This window comes from Eretmochelys imbricata, chromosome 8, assembly GCF_965152235.1.
Source record: "Eretmochelys imbricata isolate rEreImb1 chromosome 8, rEreImb1.hap1, whole genome shotgun sequence".
NCBI classification, from domain to species: Eukaryota; Metazoa; Chordata; order Testudines; family Cheloniidae; genus Eretmochelys; species Eretmochelys imbricata.
Window position 1 is genome coordinate 15,655,705 of NC_135579.1, and position 25,265 is coordinate 15,680,969.

Sequence of the window (25,265 nt, forward strand, 5' to 3'; positions counted from 1 at the left end):
TCAACGCGGCAGCTCAAAGCAAAAAATAAGCAGGTGCCACATTCCCAATTTATTTGGTTAAGTCTGATGCCCAATATGTTCTTTAAAATCTTAGACCCAACTCTGGCAAACACTTAAGCACACGAGCAACTTGTAAGTAAAGTTTTGAGGATCAAGACCTCATATTTAAATCCTGCAGCTGTTACTAGGGCAAAACACCACAGGAGTGAGAACTGTTGGGCTTGGACCCTAAGGGATTATATAAACGTGGCACTTTCTTGTTTCTAAACTCCTCCCCTCCCCCCTTCTATGGCAAACTAAAACATGTGAAACAAAGATAAATAGCAGGCAGTTTTCCCAGGCAAAGCAGCAAAGACATAGCAAAAAAAAAAAAGGGTTCTTTTTCATAATAAATAAAAATGGCTTTATTTTAAGAAAGTCACAAATTGTAAATTTAATAGATAAAGGGTTCCCCTCCAATGAGCCCAGCCCTTGAGAACACTCCCTGCAGTGTTGTCATGGCTTGGAAGAATAAAAATCAGAACAAAATCGCTGACCGCCTTCACTCCAGCCAAGGTGTCTAATTAGAACTAGGGCTGCCCATTTTGGTTGGCCGTATTCCTGGAGATTTAATCCCATGGCATAATCTTTAATTAAAGATTAATCTTTAATTCCTGGAGACTCCAGGCCAATCCTGGAGGGCTGGCAACTCTAATTAGAACACAGTTGAGGTTGCAGCATTCCAAGAGCTAATGCGATAATTGGAAGAACGAATGGTTGGACTGGAACAGAGTCCTCTAGTTTCAATGCCAGGAAACTGTGACAAGTTTCACTGACAGCCATGTTTAAAGCTTGCATCTCTGAGCCTGTTTACTGCTTTCTTCAATAAAACGCTGGAAGCCAACCCCACACAGTCACTGCATGGTGCGTCGCACCGAAGGGCTTCTCCAGCTTGGAAACTCTCATTGACAGAATATATTTTCGTTTACAGAGCGCCCTGGGTTCTAGGGAAGTAGTTAAGAGTTACATGTGCATAGTGCAGAATTTGGCCCTTAGAGCAAGAAGCAGCCCAAGAACAATAGCCTGGATTCAAACACCATCACACCAGGAGCTGAATTTTGTAGCTTGGGTATGCTATAAAATTGGCATTGTTAGCCCAGCACCCATCAGTACACCATAACATCAAATGTATTATGAGGTTTGTTCTTTTGTATTACAGTAGCACCCGGGGGGGGAGGTGCAGAACAGATGGAGCAAAGAGTTTACAGTCTAACCAAACTACACTGTGAACAGGGATACAAGGAGAAACTAATGTTAAGGAGACAGATTGCAGTTCTCAGCCCTCAGTTATTCAAAAAAGTGAGATGAAAAGAAGGAGGGAAGTTATATTTTTATATACTAAATATCCCTTAGATGCCGTTTCTGGGCTCAAACCTGTGAGGTTCTGAATACCCTCAGCACAATTGGTCCTTGCTGGGAATAGAGGATGCTCAGCACATGGCAGGATCAGGCCTCTTATTAATCACAAAGCAAATGACTTTACCTTCTCATTCTCCACTCCCTGATACAATGGTACATGCATCAAACACTCTGATTAATGCAAAAGTCAATGGCATTGATTAAGATGCTATCCACTTGTCTCCCAAATGAAAAATGAATGGCACAGGGAAATTACTCATTCCTGCTGCAGTTCTGCAGTAATTCAGGCCCCTCCAAAAGAATCTTAATTATGACTAAGTGGGGGGGAGGGAGGAAGATTACGCAGAATAACTTGGCTAACCTTTTGACAGGTAAGTGGGCAGGGTGAGGCAATCTCAGAGGCTTACTCATTCTGTAACGCCTTACCTTTGTCTGTCTGTCCTTCCCACCACCCACAATGCGTATCTTGACCACACAGCTCCCTGCTGGTTTGGATGTCAGATCTGTGCAAGAGCAAGAGATCATGTTGCCCTCTAATGGCTGCAACCTACACTGGATACTAACCCTAATATAACTACAACAATACTACCATATATGGAAGGCATGATCGTGAGAGGCATTGAGAGCCCACAACCAGATCAGACCATCGTCACATAGGGTCCTTTCCTCTGACGATCTCCAAGTGCTTTACAGAGAGAGAGATGTTAATATCCTCACTTTACAGATGGGGAAACTGAGGCACAAGTCAGTTAAGTGATTTGTCTAAGGTTGCACAGGGAATCAGTGTCAGGTCTCCTGACGCCAGCCCCTGGCTCCAAACTTTGGCTTTCAAAGTTAATGCTAGTATATCAATAATATGCCAGATGATTTTCTTTCAAGTTTCCACCCTTCTGATCCTACATCTTTTCCTTTTGTAAATCCCCTCGTATGTTATTAAAGAGACCACCCACCACCTGACACTTTTCAGGGGCTGAGCAGCAGGAACCAATTCCGACTTTCACGGAGTAAAGCTTCTTTATCTTGGCCTGGCCGATTAGGAGGAGTAATGGTGAAACCACTGTCTGACCTTTCAGGAGCACGTTTATGATACTAGCAATGCTCAGACTAAAATTCATAACAGACCCAGGATTTTTTTTACAGATTAAAACGTTACCTTCCCTGAACCCATGTGCTGAGCACTATTAAAATATTATATTACCGCTCTGTCCAGCAAGTTTGACAATATGTAAGAACGCTGGTTAGAAAATAATAGCATCAAAGAGGTAGTAAAATCACAGCTCAGGACAGGTTAATGATGGCTAAGAGGTGCTGAGGCAGACAGCACAGCAAGTATCTATGCAGAGTTTAGGTAAACTATGCATAATCTTATAGAGGCAGTTGATAATCATAGTACTGTTAGCTGTGGCCTGATAAGCACAGTTCTCAGCATTAAAATTCACCATATGATGAGAGATTGATGGTACAAAGCTAGACAGAAGAGATGAGACTCCCTGACCTTTGTGATGCTAAAAGCTGTTATGTCTAATAGCCATGCAGGTGATACTGAGTCTCAACTGGGCCCCAATTCAGCAAAGCACTTAAGCACCCACTTAAGAGTCACTGAAGTCAGTTAAGTGTTTTGTTGAATCAGGGCCTGGTATTTCAAAGCAAAGGCAAAAGTCCAATGGATCAATAAAAGCATTTAAACGTGGGGTTTGTATTCATTATTTGTATTATGATTACAGTCTGCTGCATTTGAGCTTCTCTCTTTTGCCTCAGCACAGACTTCGCTGGTTTATTACATGGCTAGCAGAGAGGAAAGCATGTCTTTGTATCTGCTATTCTGTGCTGAAGGATCAGTGACATTCTCCTACCAGGGGAGGTGCTAGCACACAAATGGGCCCCCAGAGTTTTATAAATTGTGCTGTCTAGCCCTGAACAGATCTAATTGACATGATGGTAAAATATGTACCTTGACAGTGTATTCTAGAGTTCCTATGGATTCAGAAAGACCTCAGCCAAGGCAAGGCATCATCGGCTCATCATCAGGTTCATTCTGGGAGCCCTCATTAACAGAACTACTCATGTAAGCAGTATCCCCAACCACAAACGTTTGAATCAATTCTGAAGCACTTCGACGAGAGGAAAGTGATCAGGAACAGTCAGCATGGATTCACCAAGGGAAAGTCATGCCTGACTAATCTAATTGCCTTCTATGATGAGATAACTGGGTCTGTGGATGAAGGGAAAGCAGTGGACGTGTTATTCCTCGACTTTAGCAAAGCTTTTGACACGGTCTCCCACAGTATTCTTGTCAGCAAGTTAAAGAATTATGGGCTGGATAGATGCACTACAAGGTGGGTAGAAAGTTGGCTAGATTGTCGGGCTCAACGGTTAGTGATCAATGGCTCCATGTCTAGTTGGCAGCCGGTATCTAGCGGAGCGCCCCAAGGGTCGGTCCTGGGGCCAGTTTTGTTCAATATCTTCATTAATGATCTGGAGGATGGTGTAGATTGCACCCTCAGCAAGTTTGCGGATGACACTAAACTGGGAGGAGTGGTAGATACGCTGGAGGGTAGGGATAGGATAAAGACGGACCTAGACATATTGGAGGATTGGGCCAAAAGATTTCTGATGAGGTTCAACAAGGACAAGTGCAGAGTCCTGCACTTAGGACGGAAGAATCCAATGCACCACTACAGACTAGGGACCGAATGGCTAGGCAGCAGTTCTGCAGAGAAGGACCTAGGGGTGACAGTGGACGAGAAGCTGGATATGAGTCAACAGTGTGCCCTTGTTGCCAAGAAGGCCAATGGCATTTTGGGGTGTATAAGTAGGGGCATTGCCAGCAGATCGAGGGACGTGATCGTTCCCCTCTATTCGACATTGGTGAGGCCTCATCTGGAGTACTGTGTCCAGTTTTGGGCCCCACACTACAAGAAGGATGCGGAAAAATTGGAGAGAGTCCAGCGAAGGGCAACAAAAATGATTAGGGGACTGGAACACATGAGTTATGAGGAGAGGCTAAGGGAACTGAGATTGTTTAGTCTACAGAAGAGAAGAATGAGGGGGGATTTGATAGCTGCTTTTAACTACCTGAAAGGTGGATCCAAAGGGGATGGATCTAGACTGTTCTCAGTGATAGCAGATGACAGGACAAGGAGTAATGGTCTCAAGTTGCAGCGGGGGAGGTTTAGGTTGGATATTAGGAAAAACTTTTTCACTAGGAGGGTGGTGAAACACTGGAATGCGTTATCTAGGGAGGTGGTGGAATCCCCTTCCTTAGAAGTTTTTAAGGTCAGGCTTGACAAAGCCCTGGCTGGGATGATTTAGTTGGGATTGGTCCTGCTCTGGGCAGAGGGTTGGACTAGATGGCCTCCAGAGGTCCCTTCCAACTCTGTTATTCTATGATTCTATGAAAATCGGGTGCCAGGCCCTACAAATCAGAACACTGGCTAAAATAATAAGGTTCTGACAATAATAAATTTTGTTTTCCTTGCTTGGATTTGTCTTCTGACTTTTGAACCTGAAGGGGTCACATTTTCAAGCTTTTTTCTGAACCATGAAGGTTAGAAGCTTACTTTTCATTCATATAAAAACAGAGATTCTCACCTTATCATCTGACTCCAGAAGCTGGAGATTTATGAAACACCACCAAATATCATGGGACATGATAAAATCACCAGAGCTGCTACACTGCAGAAAGACTCTACTAGGTTTAACACACAGTTTCCTAACAGGGACTTTTCTTTTTTCCTTCTTCCTTTTTTTTTTTTTTTTGGGGGGGGGGGGTGGGTCCAAACAGGCCAGAAACCATGTTCTTAAGCAGCTGGCCCACAACAATGTTTAAACATGGTTATTTGTGCAATGTGGCTGTGGCTATGAAAGAGCTGCTCAACACGAGGCATACAGCTCAAGTGCACCTTATTTGACAGAATGTCACGCATTTCACTCCCAAATTGCCCAAGGCCCACACAAATTGAGTGACCCCCTCACTTTCATTGTGGAAAATTATTGACATCAGAAATGAATGATCATGACACAGAAGCCATGGAGAGAGCCCGTTACACGAAAGGACTGGATCTGGCTGTATTTTAAGCTTCCTGCATTAATAATTTATTGGTGCCACTTCTTTCTGGCCTCTCTCACAAACGGCCTTGGCAAGGCGAGAGGTATGAAACCGGCATATACCATCCACTTCTGGATGAGAGGATGTAAACTCTGCCCCCTTCTGCTCACCCTGACTACGTCCCTCTGCCCTCACAAGGCCCCCCAACTGCAACAAGGGCCCTCTGTAGGGTCCAGACAAGAGAGACAAGGGAATGGTGCCATGAAGGTACTGATCCCCCCTCCCTTCCACAGAGAGGGGTTCAGAACCACACATGGAGAAACTCAGGGAGGGTAGGGGGTGATCTGGCCCTATATTAACAGCTGGATCCTCTAGGCAGCTCTGTGAGACCTCTTCCTTACCAATTCAGTGTTGCTATTACCCGGGTGATATTACTATCCTGCATCAAAATTCTCAGCACAGTACTGCGTATTTGCATTTCCTTCTCCACTGAGGCCCACAAGCACGCTCCAAAATAAGCACTGCAGATTTCACATTTGAGTTTTGACATCACAGTCACAGTATTTCTTCGTACAAAGGAGACCATGTAAGTCACTTGATTCCCGTAGCACAGAACTCATGACAACAAAGTCTTCAACGAAGCTCCTGGCCTGCACTGCACTCTCCAGAATTAAAAATCACACACAGGAAAAACAATTCCTACCCAGCCCCACTCTTCCACTTTAACCCTTTTCTTAAGAATGTCAAGAATTTTCACAGAACACTCACGCCATTATTCAATATCTCCCCCAGCTTCAAGATGCCCAGACTTGGCACCAAATGTCATTAAAGAAACCAAACATAGAACAACAAAATCTATGTTAAATAAAATTAAACACAGTGACTTAAAATTGCACAGGCAAGAAAAGTCAGAGTTTGGATCCTCCTCTGTCCATAAAGTGACACTAGCAAAAGATGAAAACAAACTGCACCCACCCTGAAAGTCTGTGGGCTGATTTTCAGAGGTTCATAGCAACCCCAGAGCCCATAGAGGTCATTGGGAGCTGCAGGTGCTCAACATCTTTGCAAATCAGTCCATTGTTGTTTATTTTTCACACTGCCCTTCCTATACCATAGGTCCCTAATCCTGGACTACCCTAGACAGGCTCCTCCCAGGAAATAAACTGAATAAAGTGCTCTGTTTTCTGAATGTTTAATTCTAGGGTCACCCAACTATGTAAGTGTTGTTATCAGGCTCATTTAACAAACAGAACTCCATTCTAATTCTTACGCAAACAAAACTCCCAAATTGCTCCCCTTTGCCTAAATGGTGGTGTGATTTCTTACGCCACTTTGTAACAATGTTTAAATAGCAAACCAAAAGCTGAGCAATCTCAGAACCAATCTAGAAGCCTGGATTTCTATATATGCCTGCACATCACAGCGCTTTCCTCAGCTCTTGCAAGTAAACGGTTGTATTATATACACACACTTCTATTGTTGTATTATATACACCTTTGTATTATTCTTCTATTGTTCTACAACTTCTATAATTGTATTATATACAACTTTTCCCACGGCGTTTAATCAGCCTTTCACCCCCAAAGCAGCTCTTCACAGAATTATGTGGATTGCTATTTGCTTTACAACATCGTCTTGGGGAGGACGGGGTTGTTAAATTTTTTTTATAAGCAACATTTATTGTGTCAGGTAAACTTCAGCTAGGGTATACACTGCTGCCCGTCTCAGCTTACATACTGTACATCCATCTAAGAACAAACACTACCTACAAATACAACACTACTTCAGCTTTCTACAAATGAACTGACCAGCTCTGACTTATATTCCCCTTTAAATCCTTTAACTGATAAAAAGTGTATGGCAATTTGCTTTCTAATCTCTTACTTAGCCATTCAGTTGCAATGTTTGCAAGATCTAAATCACGTTAATTAAACAAGGATTAGATGTACATTTTGTCATTGCGACTGAACACCCAGAAGATTGCCCTACATATGAGCTTTGAAAAAAAATGCCATATCTGGGCTGCCTGTCAGTGATGCTAGGGAGACAAGGTGGTGAGAACAGAAGTTGGTCCAATAAAAGATATTACCTCACCCACCGTGTCTCTCTAATATCCTGGGACTGACACAGCTACAACACTGCATACGATATCTACCATGACATATAAAGCTGCGCTCAGATGCCTCTCTCATCTTTTATTGGACCAACTATAAGCGGCAAGAAAATCCAGTATCAGGAACACAACATTTAAACAAAAACTACAAAAACTCCTCCACAATATTCAGTTTAAGATTTAAAGACAAAACCACGTAGAGCAACACAATCTATAGGATACAGTCAGCTCAAGCTTCACGTACAGGGGTAAAAACAAAAACCTCATCTGAATAGATATGTTCTCATGAAGGCTTCTTTTATTTTCTAAATAATTATCCAAAAGGTGGGGGCTTTGGTTTTTAGTTTAAACTTTCCCATATAATGGGCACAATCCTATTTCTGCTAAGTCAGTGGCAGAATTCTAATGGTCTTCAATGGGGGCGCAAGCAGGCCCAGAGCCCCAGAACACCAAATCAGGAAAGCAAGAACCACGGAACATATTGTCTCCCCACACAGGGCCTGACTCAAAGTTTACTGAAGTCAGTGGAAAGATGCCCATTGACACAACAGACTTGGTTCGGTCACAAAGTACACCTGTAACTCCATATATTAGAGACATCAAACATATGAAGAAAGAAGATACCTCATGATAGATATTTGTGGATATCTTTTATTGGACTAATTTCTGTTGGTGAGAGAGACACACTTTTGAGCTCTGTGTAAGCTCGAAAGCGTGTCTCTCTCACCAACAGAATTTGGTCCAATCAAATATATTACCTCACCCACCATCTCTCTCGAATATCCTGCAACCATCACGGCTAAACCACCACTGCATACAATATCTATCGTGTCATATAGAGCTGTGCTCAGATGCCTCTCTCATGTTAAAAGCAAAACTAAAACAAACCACTGTATTTTCTTGTTTTATCTGATATTTGGACCCATAAGCTATATTTTCAGGATCTGTATGAGCAAGTCAGGTGCTCCACATAGAATGTCTTTTGCAAATACAAACTTTGCCTTTGAGAATGAAGAACAGCAGTGGAAACAGAAGGAAACTATGGAACCAAAAATGAAAGACATTTCCTTGAAGGGATGAGAAAGTTCAGCACTTCAGCTGCATAAGAATTCCATTCTCTCACGAACTAACCTCTGACTGAGAAGGCAAAAGTTAGAACAGACACTCTTCCTCAGTTCCTTATTTAAAAAAATACCCATGCCAAGCCATCTAGTAAATTACCCTCAGTTTTGTCTTTCAGATATTATTTACACAGCTCCTTAGGCGCCTTAGTTAATTAACCCTCACAGCCCTATGCAAGGGGATAAGCATTATTTCTGCCCACCCCATCCCCCTCAAGTTAGACACAGTAAGTGACTTTCCCAAGGTCACACAACAGGGCAGTGGCAGTGCTGGTTTGTAGTCCCCTGGTCTAACCACTAGACCACATTTCCCTCCCAACCATCCTCTCTCCTTACTTTGAGCAATGGGTCTGCAAGTGAATGAGACACACTGCCAAGTTCCACCCAGAGCAACATGAATGACTGTTGGACAAACTGAAAGCAGAAGTTTGGCCCACAACCTCAAAGAGATATTAGTGGGCAATTCTACACCACATAATGGTTTGGTAAAGGTTAATGGCATTTTTAAGGAAGTGTCATCGAAAGAGGAGAAGATAACTCTGATTCATACTATGTAATTATCCAGCTGCTCTATTCTGCATGCTGAATATTAGCCACAAAGATTATTTGTTTTAGTTACTATTTAAAATAAACATGGCTAATTCCTGCATATGTTTCCAGAATTCCTTGCCTGTTTATAATGAATTCCATCATTCAATACTTTTTTAGGCAAGGCAGAAAGGGATTTTGGTAGGGGGTTACTCTTAAGAGAGCCAATTAATTCTAGCCATCGCTGGGTTTAGTTTCCAGTTCTCATGACACAACAATCCAACGCACAGTATCTCCAAGAAATTTCCATTTCCAGCCAATGGACAATTCTATGTGTGTGAGTGTGAGCAAGATTCATTTTCTATCGATTTTCATAAAGAAAGACAATGAAAAGTACAAAAAGGTAAATGACTTACAGCTTGTATATGTTTCGAAATACCTCACGTTTCATATGCTATCCCAGAAGAATTATGCAATTTTACAGCTTATCAAAGCTGCGAGACCAGACAATACAAAGTCAGACAATACTACACAGATGTCACACGTTAGGGTGGAGTTAACAGTGATAAAATAGGAGAAGACATACATGAATAGGCAGAAGAAGGAAGGAGGTGGCTGTGGTGAGGAAATGAGGAGAGAAAAAGCAGAGGGGTTATATGGAATGGAAGTCTAGAACTGTTTTAGCCATGTCAACATTTTATACCCAAACATATCTAGAAATCAGGTCCAAATCTCTTTGAATTCATATAATTGTTCTCTATGGTGATAAGCTATTCTTTCTTTGACTGCTAACTCAGACAGTCCAAATACCACTACTGTATGCTGTGTTTTGGTGCTTAATGGCAAATATCAGGAAGACAACAAGTAACCTAATCTTGGAGGCAAGGCTATACATATACACCAAAACCACTTGGCTCCAAGAGCTACCTCAAAATCATCAGGCTAATAAGATGACTACTACATATCCTATTAACTGAGGCCTTTAGAAAGCTGCAAAATACCTTTAATCTGAAGAGTCAATACAGTTCAAAAAGCATCTAACTGCAAAACTGAAATAGAAGAAGAGAAATTCAACATAGTCCTTTCAGCCGTGATACTGCAGAATAAACCCTTACGCTACGACGCCTATGGAAGATGCAGAAAGCAGAAATAGTTCTCTCAGGGCCCATTTTTGCAGTCCTTATTCAGGCAAAACTCCCACTGAACCCATACTGTACGCCAGGCGGGGTGGGCAAACTATGGTCTGGGGACCGCATCCGGCCCTCCAGACGTTTTAATCTGGCCCTGGAGCTCCTGCCGGAGAGCCGGGTCTGGGGTTTGCCCCGCTCTGTGTGGCTCCTGGAAGCAGTGGCATGTCCTCCCTCCTATTCATAGGGGCAGTCAGGGCGCTGCACATGCTGCCTCCTGCCCCAAGCACCGCCCCCACAGCTCCCATTGGCAGGGAACCACAATCAATGGGAGCTGCAGGGGTGGCACCTGCGGATGGGGCAGCGCACAGAGATGCCTGGCTGACCCTCTATGTAGGAGCCAGCGGGGGGACATGCCGCTGCTTCTGGGAGCTGCTTGAGGTAAGCGCTCCCCTGCCTCAACCCCCTGCCCCAGCCCTGATCCCCCTCCTGCCCTCTGAATCCCTCAGTCCCCACCCGGAGCACCCTCCTGCACACCCAACCCCTCATCCTCAGCCCCACACCAGAGCCTGCACCCCCAGCTGGAGCCCTTACCCCCCTGTACCCCAACCCCCAATTTTGTGAGCATTCATGGCCCAATTTCCATACCCAGATGTGGCCCTCAGGCCAAAAGGTTTGCCCACCCCCGCTGTACACTAACTGAAGTGAGCTGGGAGAAAGGGTGGGATTAGAGTCCAACAATTTTCTGCCCTCATTCACCAGGGCATTTTGTTGGAATTCACATCATTTAACAACCTGCCTAAAAGGGCCCTTTTTCTAGGGACTGATTTGATCTACCTCTTTTATTACTATTAAATGGTTCAGCTTGAGTACAAACTTCGAAGGCAGCATACGAGTTCCTTGCACACCCTAGGGCAAATGAAATTCAGTTGCAAGGAACATGTCACACTGAATCCACAGTTTAAAGTTTCCTGGGTCAGATAATGCAGAGGTAATGGAGCAGGGGCTTATTGTGGCATGTCATTTAGTAATAGTTCAGTCAGAACTCAGGACTGGATGGGAACAGGCCCACGCACCTAGGAGCACCTTCTGTACAAACTCTCTCATCTTTCCCTGCGTCTCCAACAGCTCCCAAGTAAGTTAGTGCAGAGCCGGATGGGTGGGAGACAGCAGGGGTGTGATGTTTCTGGTTCTAAGGCACGACAGTTCATGGGAACTTCTACTGTAGCTGTTTGACATCCCTGAAATTTCATGTATGTGAGAGACATGCTTTTTGGCTACAATAAGGAATTTCAACTTCTAAACAAAGTCACCCATCCAAGTACTGACAAATCCGCCCGCCCCCAGATCCTAGTTAGCTTGGGAGTTTATAAGAGTTCATAGCACAACGGGGAATATATTTGGCAGAAACTTTACAGATCCCATTGTGGGATGGGCCTGTACACAGATTTTTTTCAGAAAATAATGTTTCCCTATAACATCATTTCAGAGAACATTTGCCACCCCTTCACCCTTTGCTCCACCCCAAAAATATCTGTCATGTTTCAGAGCCTACACAGCTATTTATGCCAGCTGGCAAGCTTCTGAAAGGGAGACTTCAAGGCCTAGACCCAAGACTTGAGGAGAAGGTTCAGGAGAACAGAATTGCTCAAGTTCCTCAGCTCTCAAGCAGTTCTACAAGTTAGCATGGGGCGCTCCTGTTATCCAACATCCCATTGTTTCAGGGTCCTTTTGCCTCAGACTTTATTGGTTTTATTTAAGATCGGCCCAGCTCAAGTTCTGGATGCATGTACACATTTTATCAGTCAAAAATCAATACAAATGTCTTTGACCAATGTCCAAATTAAAAGCCCCCAAATCAAAACTCTCTCACTCCCCCTTTACACACTTGATGAAGTTGGAAGTGATATGGTGCAGATATCCTGGCCCTGAATGAATGGGGCACTATTCTCCCTGTTTCATGAGACTCGATTCCTTCAATGTATTGCACAATTGGAAGGAATAAATCTGGTTTTTCACATACTGTGTTCCATTTCCTCCTCTCCCACTCCAAGCAAAGAGGCATATGGGAAAGGGATAGGGAGATTATCAGGAAGAAATATTGCAAGAGCACAAGAACAGGCATGATGGAGAAAGTTCCACAGACACTAATGACCTGATCCTCAGAGGTGGTAGGCACCCATAGTTCCCACTGGGGTATATCAAACCTTGAGATGAAGGAAACAGGAACAGCCGGTACACTGGGAGGAAAAGACAGAGGGCCAGTTTTCCTGATTTTAGCTGGAAATAACATTGGTATAATCTTCCCAGAGATAATGTAGCTCCCAAAACGTTACCGCTCCTCACAGTGCTGGAGATTCCCTGACATCTCACAGCCACAAACCAAAAAAGGGGCCCTGTCATCTCACTGCATCCCAGAAAGAGAGAATTGTTCTTCAGGTTTGCATATGTTATTGCTTCTCCAGAGGGCATGCAGGGTTCAGATGGTTCTAGGATTCTCCAGTTCGTGTGTTCTTACTCCCACTGCCTCAGAGCTCGCAGGGATCACACGTATTTAAAAAGATGCTCCCAACTCCCACTTGGAGTAACATATTGTTTCTATATTACAGGAGGAAGAGACACATTGGATTTGCACTGACAGAAACAGCAATACATTTGGAAAAGCTGATACTTTTCCAGCAGACATTTGTTCCGCACATACAGTTAAAACACTCTTCTTTGTAACCTGACGGATTGTGGGTCAAAGAAGGATGAGCTTGTGCAGGCCACTTGGGGACAGACTGTGGGTCAGAAGTGCAGCCAGCAGTGCCAGCCCCACTGGGAGGAGAACAGTGAGGAAGATCATTTCCCATCCTCACTCCTCAGGCAGGTACATACCCCAGTTAGAAGATCTAGCCAGCACATGGAACGGAATACGCTGCACATTCCAATTCAGAGTAGCAGATCTGCAGCTGCACTTGCTCCCTGATCTGTTAACAATTTTAAAACTCACTTCTTTCTGAAGTTCCTATTTAAATAATCTCTTCCAAACTGAGCACAAGGTCAAAGGTAAACACTCAAGTTAGATAATAAGAACAGACTAGTCTGTTTCTCTCTAGGGCTCCCAAGTCCTAGCAAAACGCTGCAATGGGCAGGGTTATAAAATCTGCAGGAGAATGTCTGAATCCAAATAAAAACTATTTTCGCTGGAATTGTTTAAGTCATGGGAATATTTCTGAAATGTTATTTTTAAAAATATCCAACCTAAGTTTGGGGCCTGCATTGCCCCACCAGTGGCCTTTTCATTGGCAATTGTTCAGTCCTAAACTGGATACATGCAGCTTTCTCCCTTCTATGCTCAGTCTGTTCCTCATGCCCACATCATTCTGTGAGGCCACACGAGCTGGTGTTTGCCAGCAGAATCCTTTTCATGGGGAAGAACTATGATATCTCAAACACCAGACTGTGAAGTGACTACATGCAATAGGCAGGAGGATACCAGCTGTTAAGGAGAAAACTCCTGTTTAAACAAAACCAGCAGTGAAGGCAATGTAGAAAGTTTTGCAAGACTCATCCAATTCTGGTGAAACCTTACAGATACTTTAAAGGTTTTTCCTGGTGGTTTCTCAAGGTCATTAGCTACATAAATGAACAGGTGACAACAATACAACAAAGCTCATAGCTTTTCCAACAGGCAACAATCGCTGGACTCTCTTAAATGTCTGTCAAAATCGAACAGGCACATGAGGTTAGCGGCAAAAATTCCACCATCCTGTCACCACTGGGGAAGACACTCCATTTTCCTCTTTAAAAGTAACAGTTTCTCTGGCAAGATTTTAAAAGAAGGATATTACTGCTTTCTACACAAACCACCAAAAAAATTAAAAAAAAAAAAAATCTAGCTACATTAGTTTCAGGACGATTGTGCAACCATTAAACTGCATATACAACTCAGGTCTACCTATGCGCAAATGCCCAGTTATTATTCCAACTGGTCTCCAACATACAGAAATCTCCAATCTGTGCAGTCACAGTATTTGCACATATAGATTAGGGATGACATTTTCAAAATCCAGGGCCTAGGGGACTGACAAAACAACAGATGCCTGAACATCCAGTGTTAAGGCTGAATATCAGGCCTGACACCTTCCTTCTAACTCATACTAATGCGCCATTCTGAGGGCACATGACTGCCTGAATTAAGGTCAAAGTGACTTACTGCATTTGCACCTATCAATTAATGTATTAGTGGGTTAATCGGACCCTTCACTATGCTACTTGTTGAAATGAAATTTGCCAGGCTTTTTGGCTTACAAAGGCCTTGAAAAAAGTGGGACTATTTTTAATTGTGGGTTTCCACATTTTGTCCCATTTTGAGCTCCATTTACTCTACTCCTCTTCTTCAGTGCCTGCTCTCCCACTTCTTCCCCTCCCATCTGTTTAAACTCTTTCCAGGCCCATTGCATTTCCCTGCCGTTGTTATCCTCCTTCTGCTTTGCTCCTTGCATTTTCTGCCCATGGTGATTGGCTGTTGCACAGCACAGCAGATATACTGACATCCTTTTACTCCTGCCAGTGGCTGTGGCAGCACACAATCAATCACATGTCACCTCTTAAGCACAGGATGGCTTGGGGGACTGATAATGAAATTAATACCTTTCATGTATAGGATGTTGGTTCAAGTGCATCCCAGCTCAGTAACATTGGATGGATATTTAGTAATTTATATGAAACGAACTGCTGGTCTCCGTCCAATTCCCAGGGGAGAGATATCCACATCACAAACCAGCTGGGTGGTTTTTATTTGTTGACCATGTCAATAGACACTCTAGGGTAGCAATGGGCTCAGAGGCTGAACTATCCTCCCCTATGTAGAGCAGGTCCTTCTGGGTCAGGGCTGGAGCCCACTGATGGAAAGCCAGTGCTGCCAATGTCTGTGCTGTAGCTGTTGTGTGGCTCAACAGAGTACTACAGTTTCCAGGGCTGTGAAACCAACATATCTTACAAGCACTATATTTACAAGAACAAAAGCACTCTTGAGCACTGATGGTGCGATTCTGCAGCCTAGAATGAATGCAGTCTTAAATGCAGCTTTCTGTGGGTGAATTTTCCTTTCACTTGTTTTTGTTGATTGTTTCTAATATTACTACTTCAAAGGAACTTCATTGTGTTGGAGCGGGCTGTGAAGACATGGTGGAGAACTATACTGGAGAAGTATGCACTTGGAGATTTAAATACAGATTCTTAATTTGAAGAATCATAACATTGTGAGGTGTCAGTGTCAACTAACTGATCACACCATTACACTATACAATCACTAGGACTATTTAATCAGATTTTTTTTTTGGAAAGTTATATATATAGGGTTTTTCCATGATGCTCCTCACAGTATATACGAGAACATGCTAATTGTGTAAATAAGGACTCTGGATTCTGAGCTTAGAGCATCACAGTCATTTTGAAAGAAATTAGCCTCACTGCTCCTTGACAATAGGGAACTATTATCATCTGTACTTTACAGTTGAGGAAGTGTGCCACAGAGAGGTTAGGTGTCTTGACCAAGATGACAACATCTGTAGCAGAGCTGGGAGTAGGACTCAGCTCTCACAACACAACACTTTAATCACACAATCGCCCTTCTTCCATAGGTGCTGTCTCATGTAACAGAGCATCTAGGCAGGTCCACTGTCAACATGGGGAGGAAATGGGTTGGGACTCTTCCTATATAAATTAGAAACCGCACCAGTGAGATATTTAGTTCTCCCCTCCCTGTTTCTTTCAAGTATAAAATGTTCTCTCCTGCTACTTGGGCAATACTGAGACCACCTGACCTGGCATCCCTGGCCTTTAGATAGGGCCAGATTTTCAAAAGAGGTCAGTTACCATTCAGGCACCTAAAGAAAATGAATAGATTTTCAATGGCAGCTGCTGGGCACTGATTGTTCTGAAAATCCAGCCACTTCATGTAGGTGCCTAAATGGGAGCTGAGTTCTTTTGAAAATCTGGCTCTACCTAAAGGTCAACTATTTATTATTAAAGAAAGGCTCAGTCCACAGGGTGCAGGAATGAACCCTATTTTCTCAGAAGTTCAGTGAGTGCTGCATCTGGTGTTCCAGCTTGATCCCATCTTCAATTATTATTGATTCGCTTTAAACCAGGTCAGCGTTAATGTCACACATACGCAGCAAGCTAACATTCTAGAAATTCTTACATAAATATCAAATGGGAAAAAATTACATCCCCTTTCCACGTAAATTATTCTGTTTCCATTCTCTACTTCTACCCCATCCCCGCAAAAAAAAGTCTTGAAACATCTAATTTTAAAAAACAAAGCTGTACTTGCATTATGTGAACTTTAAACAATTTACAGTTTTTCAATTACATTGACAGGGGATTTCTCTCCCTGTGCCCCAAGTATCACTTTTAAAAATTCACTCTCCAGCTGAGAAATGTTATGCCAGGTTGCAGAGCAATGAAGCAGAGCTGAAGACTCTTGGTAGAAAGGATTTATTATAAGAAGGAACTTATCTGTTTTAGCACAACTGACACGTCTATCATTCAAATGACCGTCACTTCCAGCCCCATTTATTTAGCAACATCAAAATGCAAAATGGTGAGTTTAAGGAACTATGCTATTTAATGTGGTGAAGACATTTTCCGTTCTCAAAAGGTAGAAAGATCCATCATCAGCCTGTTTATTTAGAGTACCCTTCCAACACAATTTTAAGCCTTTGACAAAAAACAGCTTTAAGCCAACAGATTTCTGTCAGATCAACTTCTGGTAGCACTTATCCAACATGTATTGCCACCCTTCTATTCCTCACCTAAATCATGCTTCAGATTTATTATACAATATTCTTGGTACATTGACTCAAGAACAAAGATAAAACATAAGTACTCTTTAAAAAAATACCTTCAAACACAAGGCCAATTTTTCTTTGTGCCAATTACTCTTTATGGTAATATATACTGTTAGCTATGGAGAGCAAGCCTTTGGCAGTGTTTCAAGACATTGACATAAAACTGGTATCCAAACAATTATTATTATTGTAAACAAGGCCTTAACTCACTTTATTTATTTTTCTCATCCCTATATAAATGCATACCTATGAACACATGAGTATTCAACTTCCTTTGCAAGCATTTTTGGCATCACAATGGTATTCACAAACTATAAACTTCTTTATGAATCATTTATGCATCAAGCCACACATTGAAACTATACAATAGGCTGGATGGAAATTTTCTTCTGGAAGTGGTTGTATCCTTAAATCCATTGCAGAGTGACCATTTGTTTGCTGGAAGCATATTTCTGCACCTATCGAATGAAGCTTCAATACCAGCATCTGCCATTTGGCTCTGAACCTATGCCCACACTTTATATTGTGATTTTATGTATGTAACATCCCACCTGTTCCCTACAGGTCTGTAATCTATTCTTTCAAAACAAGCATATCAAAACACTGAGGTGGTATTTGTAGAAATGTTGCAATGTTTCTCTAAAACTTCCAACCTAACATTAAGACACACACTAAATCATAGCTGATTTTGTTTATAAAAGTGCAGGTCAAACTGTAAATTAATTTTATCATCCAGAAGCACCCACAAGATTGGCTATAGAAATATCCTTTGCTTCTTTCTTGTTTAGATGCCAACATTTACACAATTAAGGATTTGCAAGGGCCAAACACATCTGCCAACTAAACAAACGTTTGCTATATTCTAGATAAGATAATGACATGCACAGGAGTTCAACAATCAGCTTTTTCTTTTATTCTGAAGAAAACAATTATTTGTTGTAGAAAACAATGAATAGGACGTATAGCTGTACAAAACAGAAGCATCTCATGGGGCAGGGGAAACAGAGATTTAACATGTTTTTTTATAGGGATAAATGAAAAGTAACACAGAGCAAGAATGAATCAGCACTACAAAATACAACACAAGTTAAGGGCCAGATTTTGTCTTCCTTAGGTTGATTTAAATGGAACTGCTCAAGAAGCAGTGTGGTACTTAATGTGAATTACAGAATATAGTACTTACAAATATTTTACCCCAGAACAAGTTCAAATAGGGCATGATTCAGCCGGCCTTAATCATGCCAAGCAGTACTTTACACCATGAGTGGAATAACAGAAACAAAGGATATTTATCTATCTCCAGCCCGGTGAGATTGTATCAGAGTGACTCCCCCCCAGAGCATGAGAGTGCGCCGGGTAAACGGGCAGGATCGGGCCCAGAAGGATCTGACTGCCTTTCTAGCCTCCTGCTTGCTGTTCTGGCTCTTTCATTACTGGATGGAGACGCTCCACCTAAATTCAGCGGGACTGTCCCTTTGTTGTGTCACAACTTGCGCAACGTAACAGAAGAAAAACCTTTCGGGTTTGTAGAGTTAAACATTGCAACACGTCTGCAAATACCCAGCTCCTCACAGACACAGGCCCTCTTCTTGAAGGCATTTGACTGATCACCTCCCCGCCCCGATCATCTCTTCCAGCTCGGCATTCCCCACGCCCAGCGAAAGCCCAACGGGAGATCAGTTCCTGACCCCCGCGTACTAGCAACGCCGGGAGCCCCGCTGTCACCGCCCCCTCCCCTTGTCCCTCCCGCAGCCCGAGCCCCAGAGCATCCTCCTGCAGCAGAGCCCAGCCCGGGCTTTACACCCAAACTGCGGCTCAACCCTCCAGCCCGCAGGCCCGGGGCTCGCTGGGAGAACCGCTGCTGGGCACGGGGAGAGCGGGACCGTCCCCGCGCGCTGGGCTGGGCGCCCCGGGGAGAGAGGGGAGGTCCGGGGCTGGCGGAGAGCCGGGACCCCCGGCCGCACGCGCGCTGCAGGGGAGGCTGAGCCCGGCTCCGGGCTGCGCTCCCCTCCTCCAGAGCCAGAGGCGGGCAGCGCCCGCCGGCGCGGCCCCAGGGGGGAAGCTGCCTCCAGCGCGTCTTCCCCGAACTTCCCGGGCGCCCCGGCACAAAGCGGCGACTGACACATCATCTCCCGCCCCGCCTGCAGCCCGCGCTGGGGGCGCGCTGCCCGGAGCCCCCGCGCCCGGGGGCAGCGCCGAGCGGGGCTTCGCACTCACACAGAAGCGCTCCAGGTCCGTGGCCGCCATGGCGGGAGCGGGGGGAGGGGTCTCTGGCCGGGAAACTGCCTCGCCGGAGCCCCGCTCTTCTCCCCGGATCGATGCGGCTGAATGAATCCAATATGGCCACTTCCTGGAAACTCCCCTTTGCAGGCTGGAGAGGCCACGGGGAGCCGCCCTCAGCCCCCCCCAGCCTGCGGGGGGAGGGAGTCAGCGAGGGAGGGGGGGCTCAGGGCCAGCGCAAAGACACCCTCCCCCGCACCCCTTCAGCCTGAGGCTCCCCCGCAAAAGGGGCCGGGGGGGGGCACCCGGGCGGTGGTCGCCGCCGCTGTGCCGCCCCGTGGGGGGATGCTGGGAGTTGTAGTCCCGCGCCTTTGCGGACCCTGTGCCAGAGACAGATGGATTTTGGTTCAGGGCGCAGCCAGGGGCATCCGTATCACGAGCTCCGAGGGCCCAGAGCCACCTTCCCCTGGGGAGCCCCGGAGAATCCCAGCGAGCCTGAGTAGAACTGAGGGAGCCCTGCCCGCCTCCCTCCTTGCTGGGATGTGCGGGCCGGGTTGGCTCTCCCCGGGCATGCCAGGAGAGAACTGCTCCTGCCACAGGAGGCCCGAAGGAGGTTCTGGCAACTGAGCTGTAACAGTGAAGCAAACAGGTGAGGAACCCAGAGGTGAAGGAGTCTAGTCACATCACAGAGAGGGGAAGTGCGCTAGAGTAAGACTTTCTGCGGGGGTCTCCCGTTGCATCTTGTCTTGCTAGACTGTAAATTGTTTGGAGCATGGAGAGTGGTGACTTGCGCAGGGCTAAGACTTAACAAATAATGCATTGTAATATTATCAGGTTTCAGAGTAGCAGCCGTGTTAGTCTGTATTCGCAAAAAGAAAAGGAGGACTTGTGGCACCTTAGAGACTAACCAATTTATTTGAGCATAAGCTTTCCTGAGCTACAGCTCACTTCATCGGATGCATAAAGTATTTTCCACTTTATGCATCCGATGAAGTGAGCTGTAGCTCACGAAAGCTTATGCTCAAATAAATTGGTTAGTCTATAATATTATCAGCAGGACTGGTAGTGTAATGCCGACAGACCCCGGTTGTCAGCTGCGGGATTGAACTGGGGACCTCTGGAGCTGAGTGAATGAGCCAAAAGCCAGCTGGCTCTTAGCTAAGGCTGTAAAGCAAACTCACTTAACTCTCTCTCTAATGGTCTCATTGCCACTGGATGGGACAGAACACCACACCCAGGATGTATGTGGGTTACATACTTCCCCTAGTTGAGGAAGCACATCCTGAGCTTCAGAGACTTCCCAGATGAAATCCTGGTCGAGCCCCCACTTGTAATGCTGACAGACCCCGGTTGTCGGGATCAAATCTGGGGCCTCTGGACCTTAGTGCATGAGCCTCTACCACATGAGCTAAAAGCCAACTGGCTGCTAACTAAGGCTGTAGAACAAACTCATTAATCTCTCTCTTTAAGTGGCCTTGGTGCCACTAGATGGGACAGAACACCACACCCAGGAGGTGTGTGGGTTACAGCAGCACGACCTGTTATTAAGATTGCCCAGCACATCCCATTATAAGACCCTGTTTTCAGTTGCTTATAACTTTGCCAAACTTTAACCATTGAGGCTGAATTTTTTCATTCCTCATTCACTTCCCCCTTGCTGCCTCAAAGGAGGCAGAGATCAGACAGTTCTCCCCCTCCCCAGCTGATGCCTAATTTTTTTAAACATTCTGTTTCATGTATTTTGTTACCTGTTTCTGTGGCATGCCTAGCATGCTTTTGGGTATTTGAGAATAAATAATTATGTACCCACAAAAGCCGACTGCTATTAGCAATGTCTTTTAAAAGAAGCTAAAACAATAATAGCTTTTTTAGTGCCTCCCATAAGAGGATCTAAAATGCTTTACGAACATTATTGAATTAAACCTCTCCACCTCCCACAGTTAAGTATGTAAATATCACCACTAGTGAAACTTTCACAGAGCTGCGCACTCAATGAACAAATTAAAACTGAGACCACTGTTGGTTCCATCGCTGTCCATCTCACGGTTATCTTGTACTCCCCCAGTCTGTTTGTTGTATGCACCTGTTACCTCTCATCTTATACTTAGATTGTATGCTCTTTGGAGAGTGACCATCTTTGTGTTATGTGTGTTTTACATGTGTTATCTGATCCCTCACTGGGGCCTATGGGTACTACCACAATATAAATAATAATAATGAAGTAGTGTTAGATTATACAGTAATGAGCCGGTTTGCTGTGGTACAATAGGTGTATAAAATCTTGTCTTAATCAATATGATCCTTTATTCGTCACATTGTTCCTGAATCATTTTGCAGGAGATCAGACAAGCATGTGACTGGAGGAATAAAACCACAGGATATGAATATCAGAGGTAGCTGAGATAACTGGAGTAAAGGGGGCAAGGGTCATTAGAAATAAGCTTTCTAGTCTCTATTACAGAAACCAGGTCCTATGATGAAAGTGCTAGGATGTATTTTCCCTGCAGCAATTTGGAGGTATTTTCTAATTAGGTATCATTTGAGTGAGTTGCACTGTGGATTACATCAAAGAAGTATGATAAGCCCACTGCTCTTTGGCAGACATATTGCTTTGTCTTTCCTGAGCCCATCTCCCCTTTGTACATTCACTTCCAAGCTGTTTCCTGTGTTAATCTGCACTCTGACAGCAAGGCTGCCAAGATGTCATCTTTATGGGTTCTTTCCTGAATCTAGGGTTTATCAAACACATTTATGGCCTGATCCTGAATACCCTCAACCAGGTTCATAACTTTATGCTTGTCAGTAGTCCCACTGACTTTAACGGGACTAACTGTGGGCCTGATCCAATGTAGTCAATGGGAGTTATTCCACTGATTTCAGTAGGTGTTGGATTAAGTCCAAAATTGCTTGCATACAGGATCAGGGCCTTCATTTGTATTTTTAAATGTAAGCTGAAAAAATGTAAGCCCATGCCCTTTTTTGCTTCTTTTGTGCTGTATAAAGTAGGCCTGCTTAGTTTATTTTCTCTCCCCTCCCTGTCCCACCTCCAAAAAAAAAAAAGTTCTGTTCTATAATTTTAGTACCTTAGAACTTACAAGGATACAAAGTATCATCTTCCCTGTGTTGCTAGAGCCTTTGAGAATTGGAGTGGAAACTTTCTCAGCCCTTGACCAATGGCATAGGCTTGCTGAGTCCTTCACCAACAAAGCTTTCCCCTCCCATTTGTTTGTATGGAGTTTGAGTTAAATAGATGTTAGAACAAACCAGCAAAAATCCCACTAAAAGTCCCCTCCTCTCGCAGATCTCAGGTTGTCATCTCCGCTTGTCTCGTTCCCACAGGTTCTCCAGTCCTCCAAGGAATCCTCAGGGAAAAACAGGGAAGTCAGGACCTGATACTTCTAATGTGCACAAAAGGCAGATTTCTTAAAAGGCAAAGAAAACCTTGCAGACCTTCTTTATTACATCATAAAGAAGCAAAAATAAATTAATTAAAAACCCGCAAACTTTTTTTCCTTTTCTTTGCAGGTGATCTTTAAGGCTCCAATTTACCAAAGCATTTAAAGTACTTGCTTAACTTTAAGTATACGCTTAATTCCCTCTGAAGCCAATGTCTGTGCTTAAAGTTAAGCACATACATAAGTGCTTTGCTGGATAGGGATGCACTTAGTAAATCAATCAAGATTCTTTCTCCCCAGTAAAAAGAAAACTGCCCCAGTGGGGCTGCTGCCACTGGGAAAACTGCCCAATGGGTCCAAGGCCCATTGAAGCCAGTGGATAGACTCTATTGACTTCAGTGGGCTTTGGCTCACTCCCGAAGAGAGTAAAGATGGAGAGGAAGGCAGAGGAAAAATCCAGAGACATGGTAACTGGGTCAAGAGACCATTCTATTGTAGCTGCATCCTGTGACCTGATTGTATTTGTAGTGAAGATGGTGCCTGATTGTTGAAACATTTTCCCTTTCTGAGGTTGATGTCTCTTCTCATTTTCTTTGGCTGCACCAAAAGGGGTGTCATTGAGAGGTGCTTAGCCCCATGATCAGCACAGGATAAATGCCTAGAGAGACAGATAGACAGCATGAGGATTTTATTTTTAACACCTTATTATTTCAGAGGACACATTGTTCCTAAGGATAGGGAGCCTGATTCTCTATTCCTGTATACAAGCTCTACAGCAGTGCAACTCTGTTAATTTCAATGGCTTTATGTTGATGCAGAACTGGTGTAACAGACAGGAGATTCAGACCCATTAGGCTTCAAGACATCTATCATTCTGCAGATTGTTCTTAAGCACTCAGGAATTAAATTTATATTATTATTGAGTTGGGTGGGCGTTCCTGCCAGGATCTCTAACTCTGGTGGAGTATTTCTGCCTACTGAACATAACGCTTACTTAGGGCTAGATTGTGGATTTGCCACAAGCCCTGAGTAAGCTTAGCTACCCCATGAACAGAACAGTGAGCTGCTAGTGAGCCAAAGATTCACATTTGGGTCCCTAATTCCTTCCTTGCCCTGGGAGAGGGGGAAGGAATGTGCACCAGCCCTTTCCTTGGTGCAGCTTTCCTCTTTGCCCCAATCAGATGTGCTGGCAGAGGCATTGAGAGTAAGAGGGACAGTTTTCTCCTCCGGCCCCCTCACATTGTGACCTAGGATGCAGGTAGCCCATGCAGGAGAGAAAAGGAGGCACTGTATGGCCTTTTACTCCCCTGTGCAGGCACATTGAGCAAGTGACTGTCCTGCCCCTAATTTCCTAGCTTTCCCATTTATGCCATACCAAAGCCACATGCAGCCCTTTTGTACACGGTCACCTATTTTTCAGGGCTGGATAAAACCCTTGATCTTCCTATGTCATCTGCACTGGCCGAGATGGGGGCTGGATTTGATTTCTTCCACATCATTCAACACAGGCCAAACAAGTAAACATTCTGTGGACCTTAAATGATTCCTTCTGCCTTTGTTTTACTGCAACATGCCTTAAACTGGAGGGCTTCACAGTCATTGCTTTAGCTTCAAGACCGCTGAGGAGCTGAGCGTCTTTGAATATCATTAGTAATCATGATAATACTTTGTGTTTATACGGCCTGATTGTTCAGCGGTGCTGAGCGCTCATAACTCCAGTTAAAGTCAGTGGGAGCTGCAGGTGCTCAGCTCCTCTGAAAATCAGGCCCATTCTTCCCTCCTCACACACCCTGAGTTGTACTTTACTCCTTGGAGCAGTCCCAGCAAATTGCCCAAGGTCTGAAAGCATGTAACCAGCATAGCGGGGAACAGAACCCAATCCCCTGACTCCTAATCATAAAGGGCCACATTCTCCCACCCTCACTGAAGCTGATGCTGTGAGTAATCCCAACCATTTCAATGGGTCGAACTCAGAACTAAGGGGCTATTTACTGTGGGAATAGGAGCGGGGGGCAGAGTCAGCCCCAAGGAGATTCATCTGTGTGGAACAGCAGGCAGTAATTATCTGGCAAATATCATGTAAATGCTGTCTACTCTTGTCCATTTAGTAATGTTCTTTTGAATTGGCCCTTGAGTTGCAGTTGAGCCTTACTCCTTCATCGGATAATGCCTTTTATCTCTAGATGTTTTCCCTCCTTCCCAGACTTTTGTTTGATTGTGTATTCATTGAAAGTTACTGCATTTCTCTCTGGAACAAAGGAAGAGCTCTTTGCCTTCACATAACTCAGCCTTTGTTTCACAGGGAAATATCAACAAGGAAACTGGAAAATTGTGGCTTTGGTCATTCTTGTTGGATTTCATATAGGAGAAAAATCTACCTTTCCTCACTGAAGGTACAAATTTCATCAGTGCCCAGTGCCATACAGCCCAAAGGGAAATCCGCAATATTCTCTAAAGCAGGATTCTCCTGTCCAAC

General features: G+C 44.2%; 1 protein-coding gene across 1 annotated transcript in view; it reads right to left on the reverse strand.

Annotated features, from left to right (window-relative positions):
• The window catches only part of SEPTIN8 (septin 8), a 64,215-nt gene extending 44,722 nt beyond the window's left edge, over positions 1–19,493 (reverse strand). The window contains exon 1 of the mRNA XM_077823813.1: positions 19,392–19,493. Within this exon, the coding sequence (XP_077679939.1) occupies positions 19,392–19,421 (30 nt within the window). The 5' untranslated portion in view covers positions 19,422–19,493. The remainder of the gene's footprint in view (positions 1–19,391) is intronic.
• Between the last annotated feature and the right edge of the window lie 5,772 nt (positions 19,494–25,265).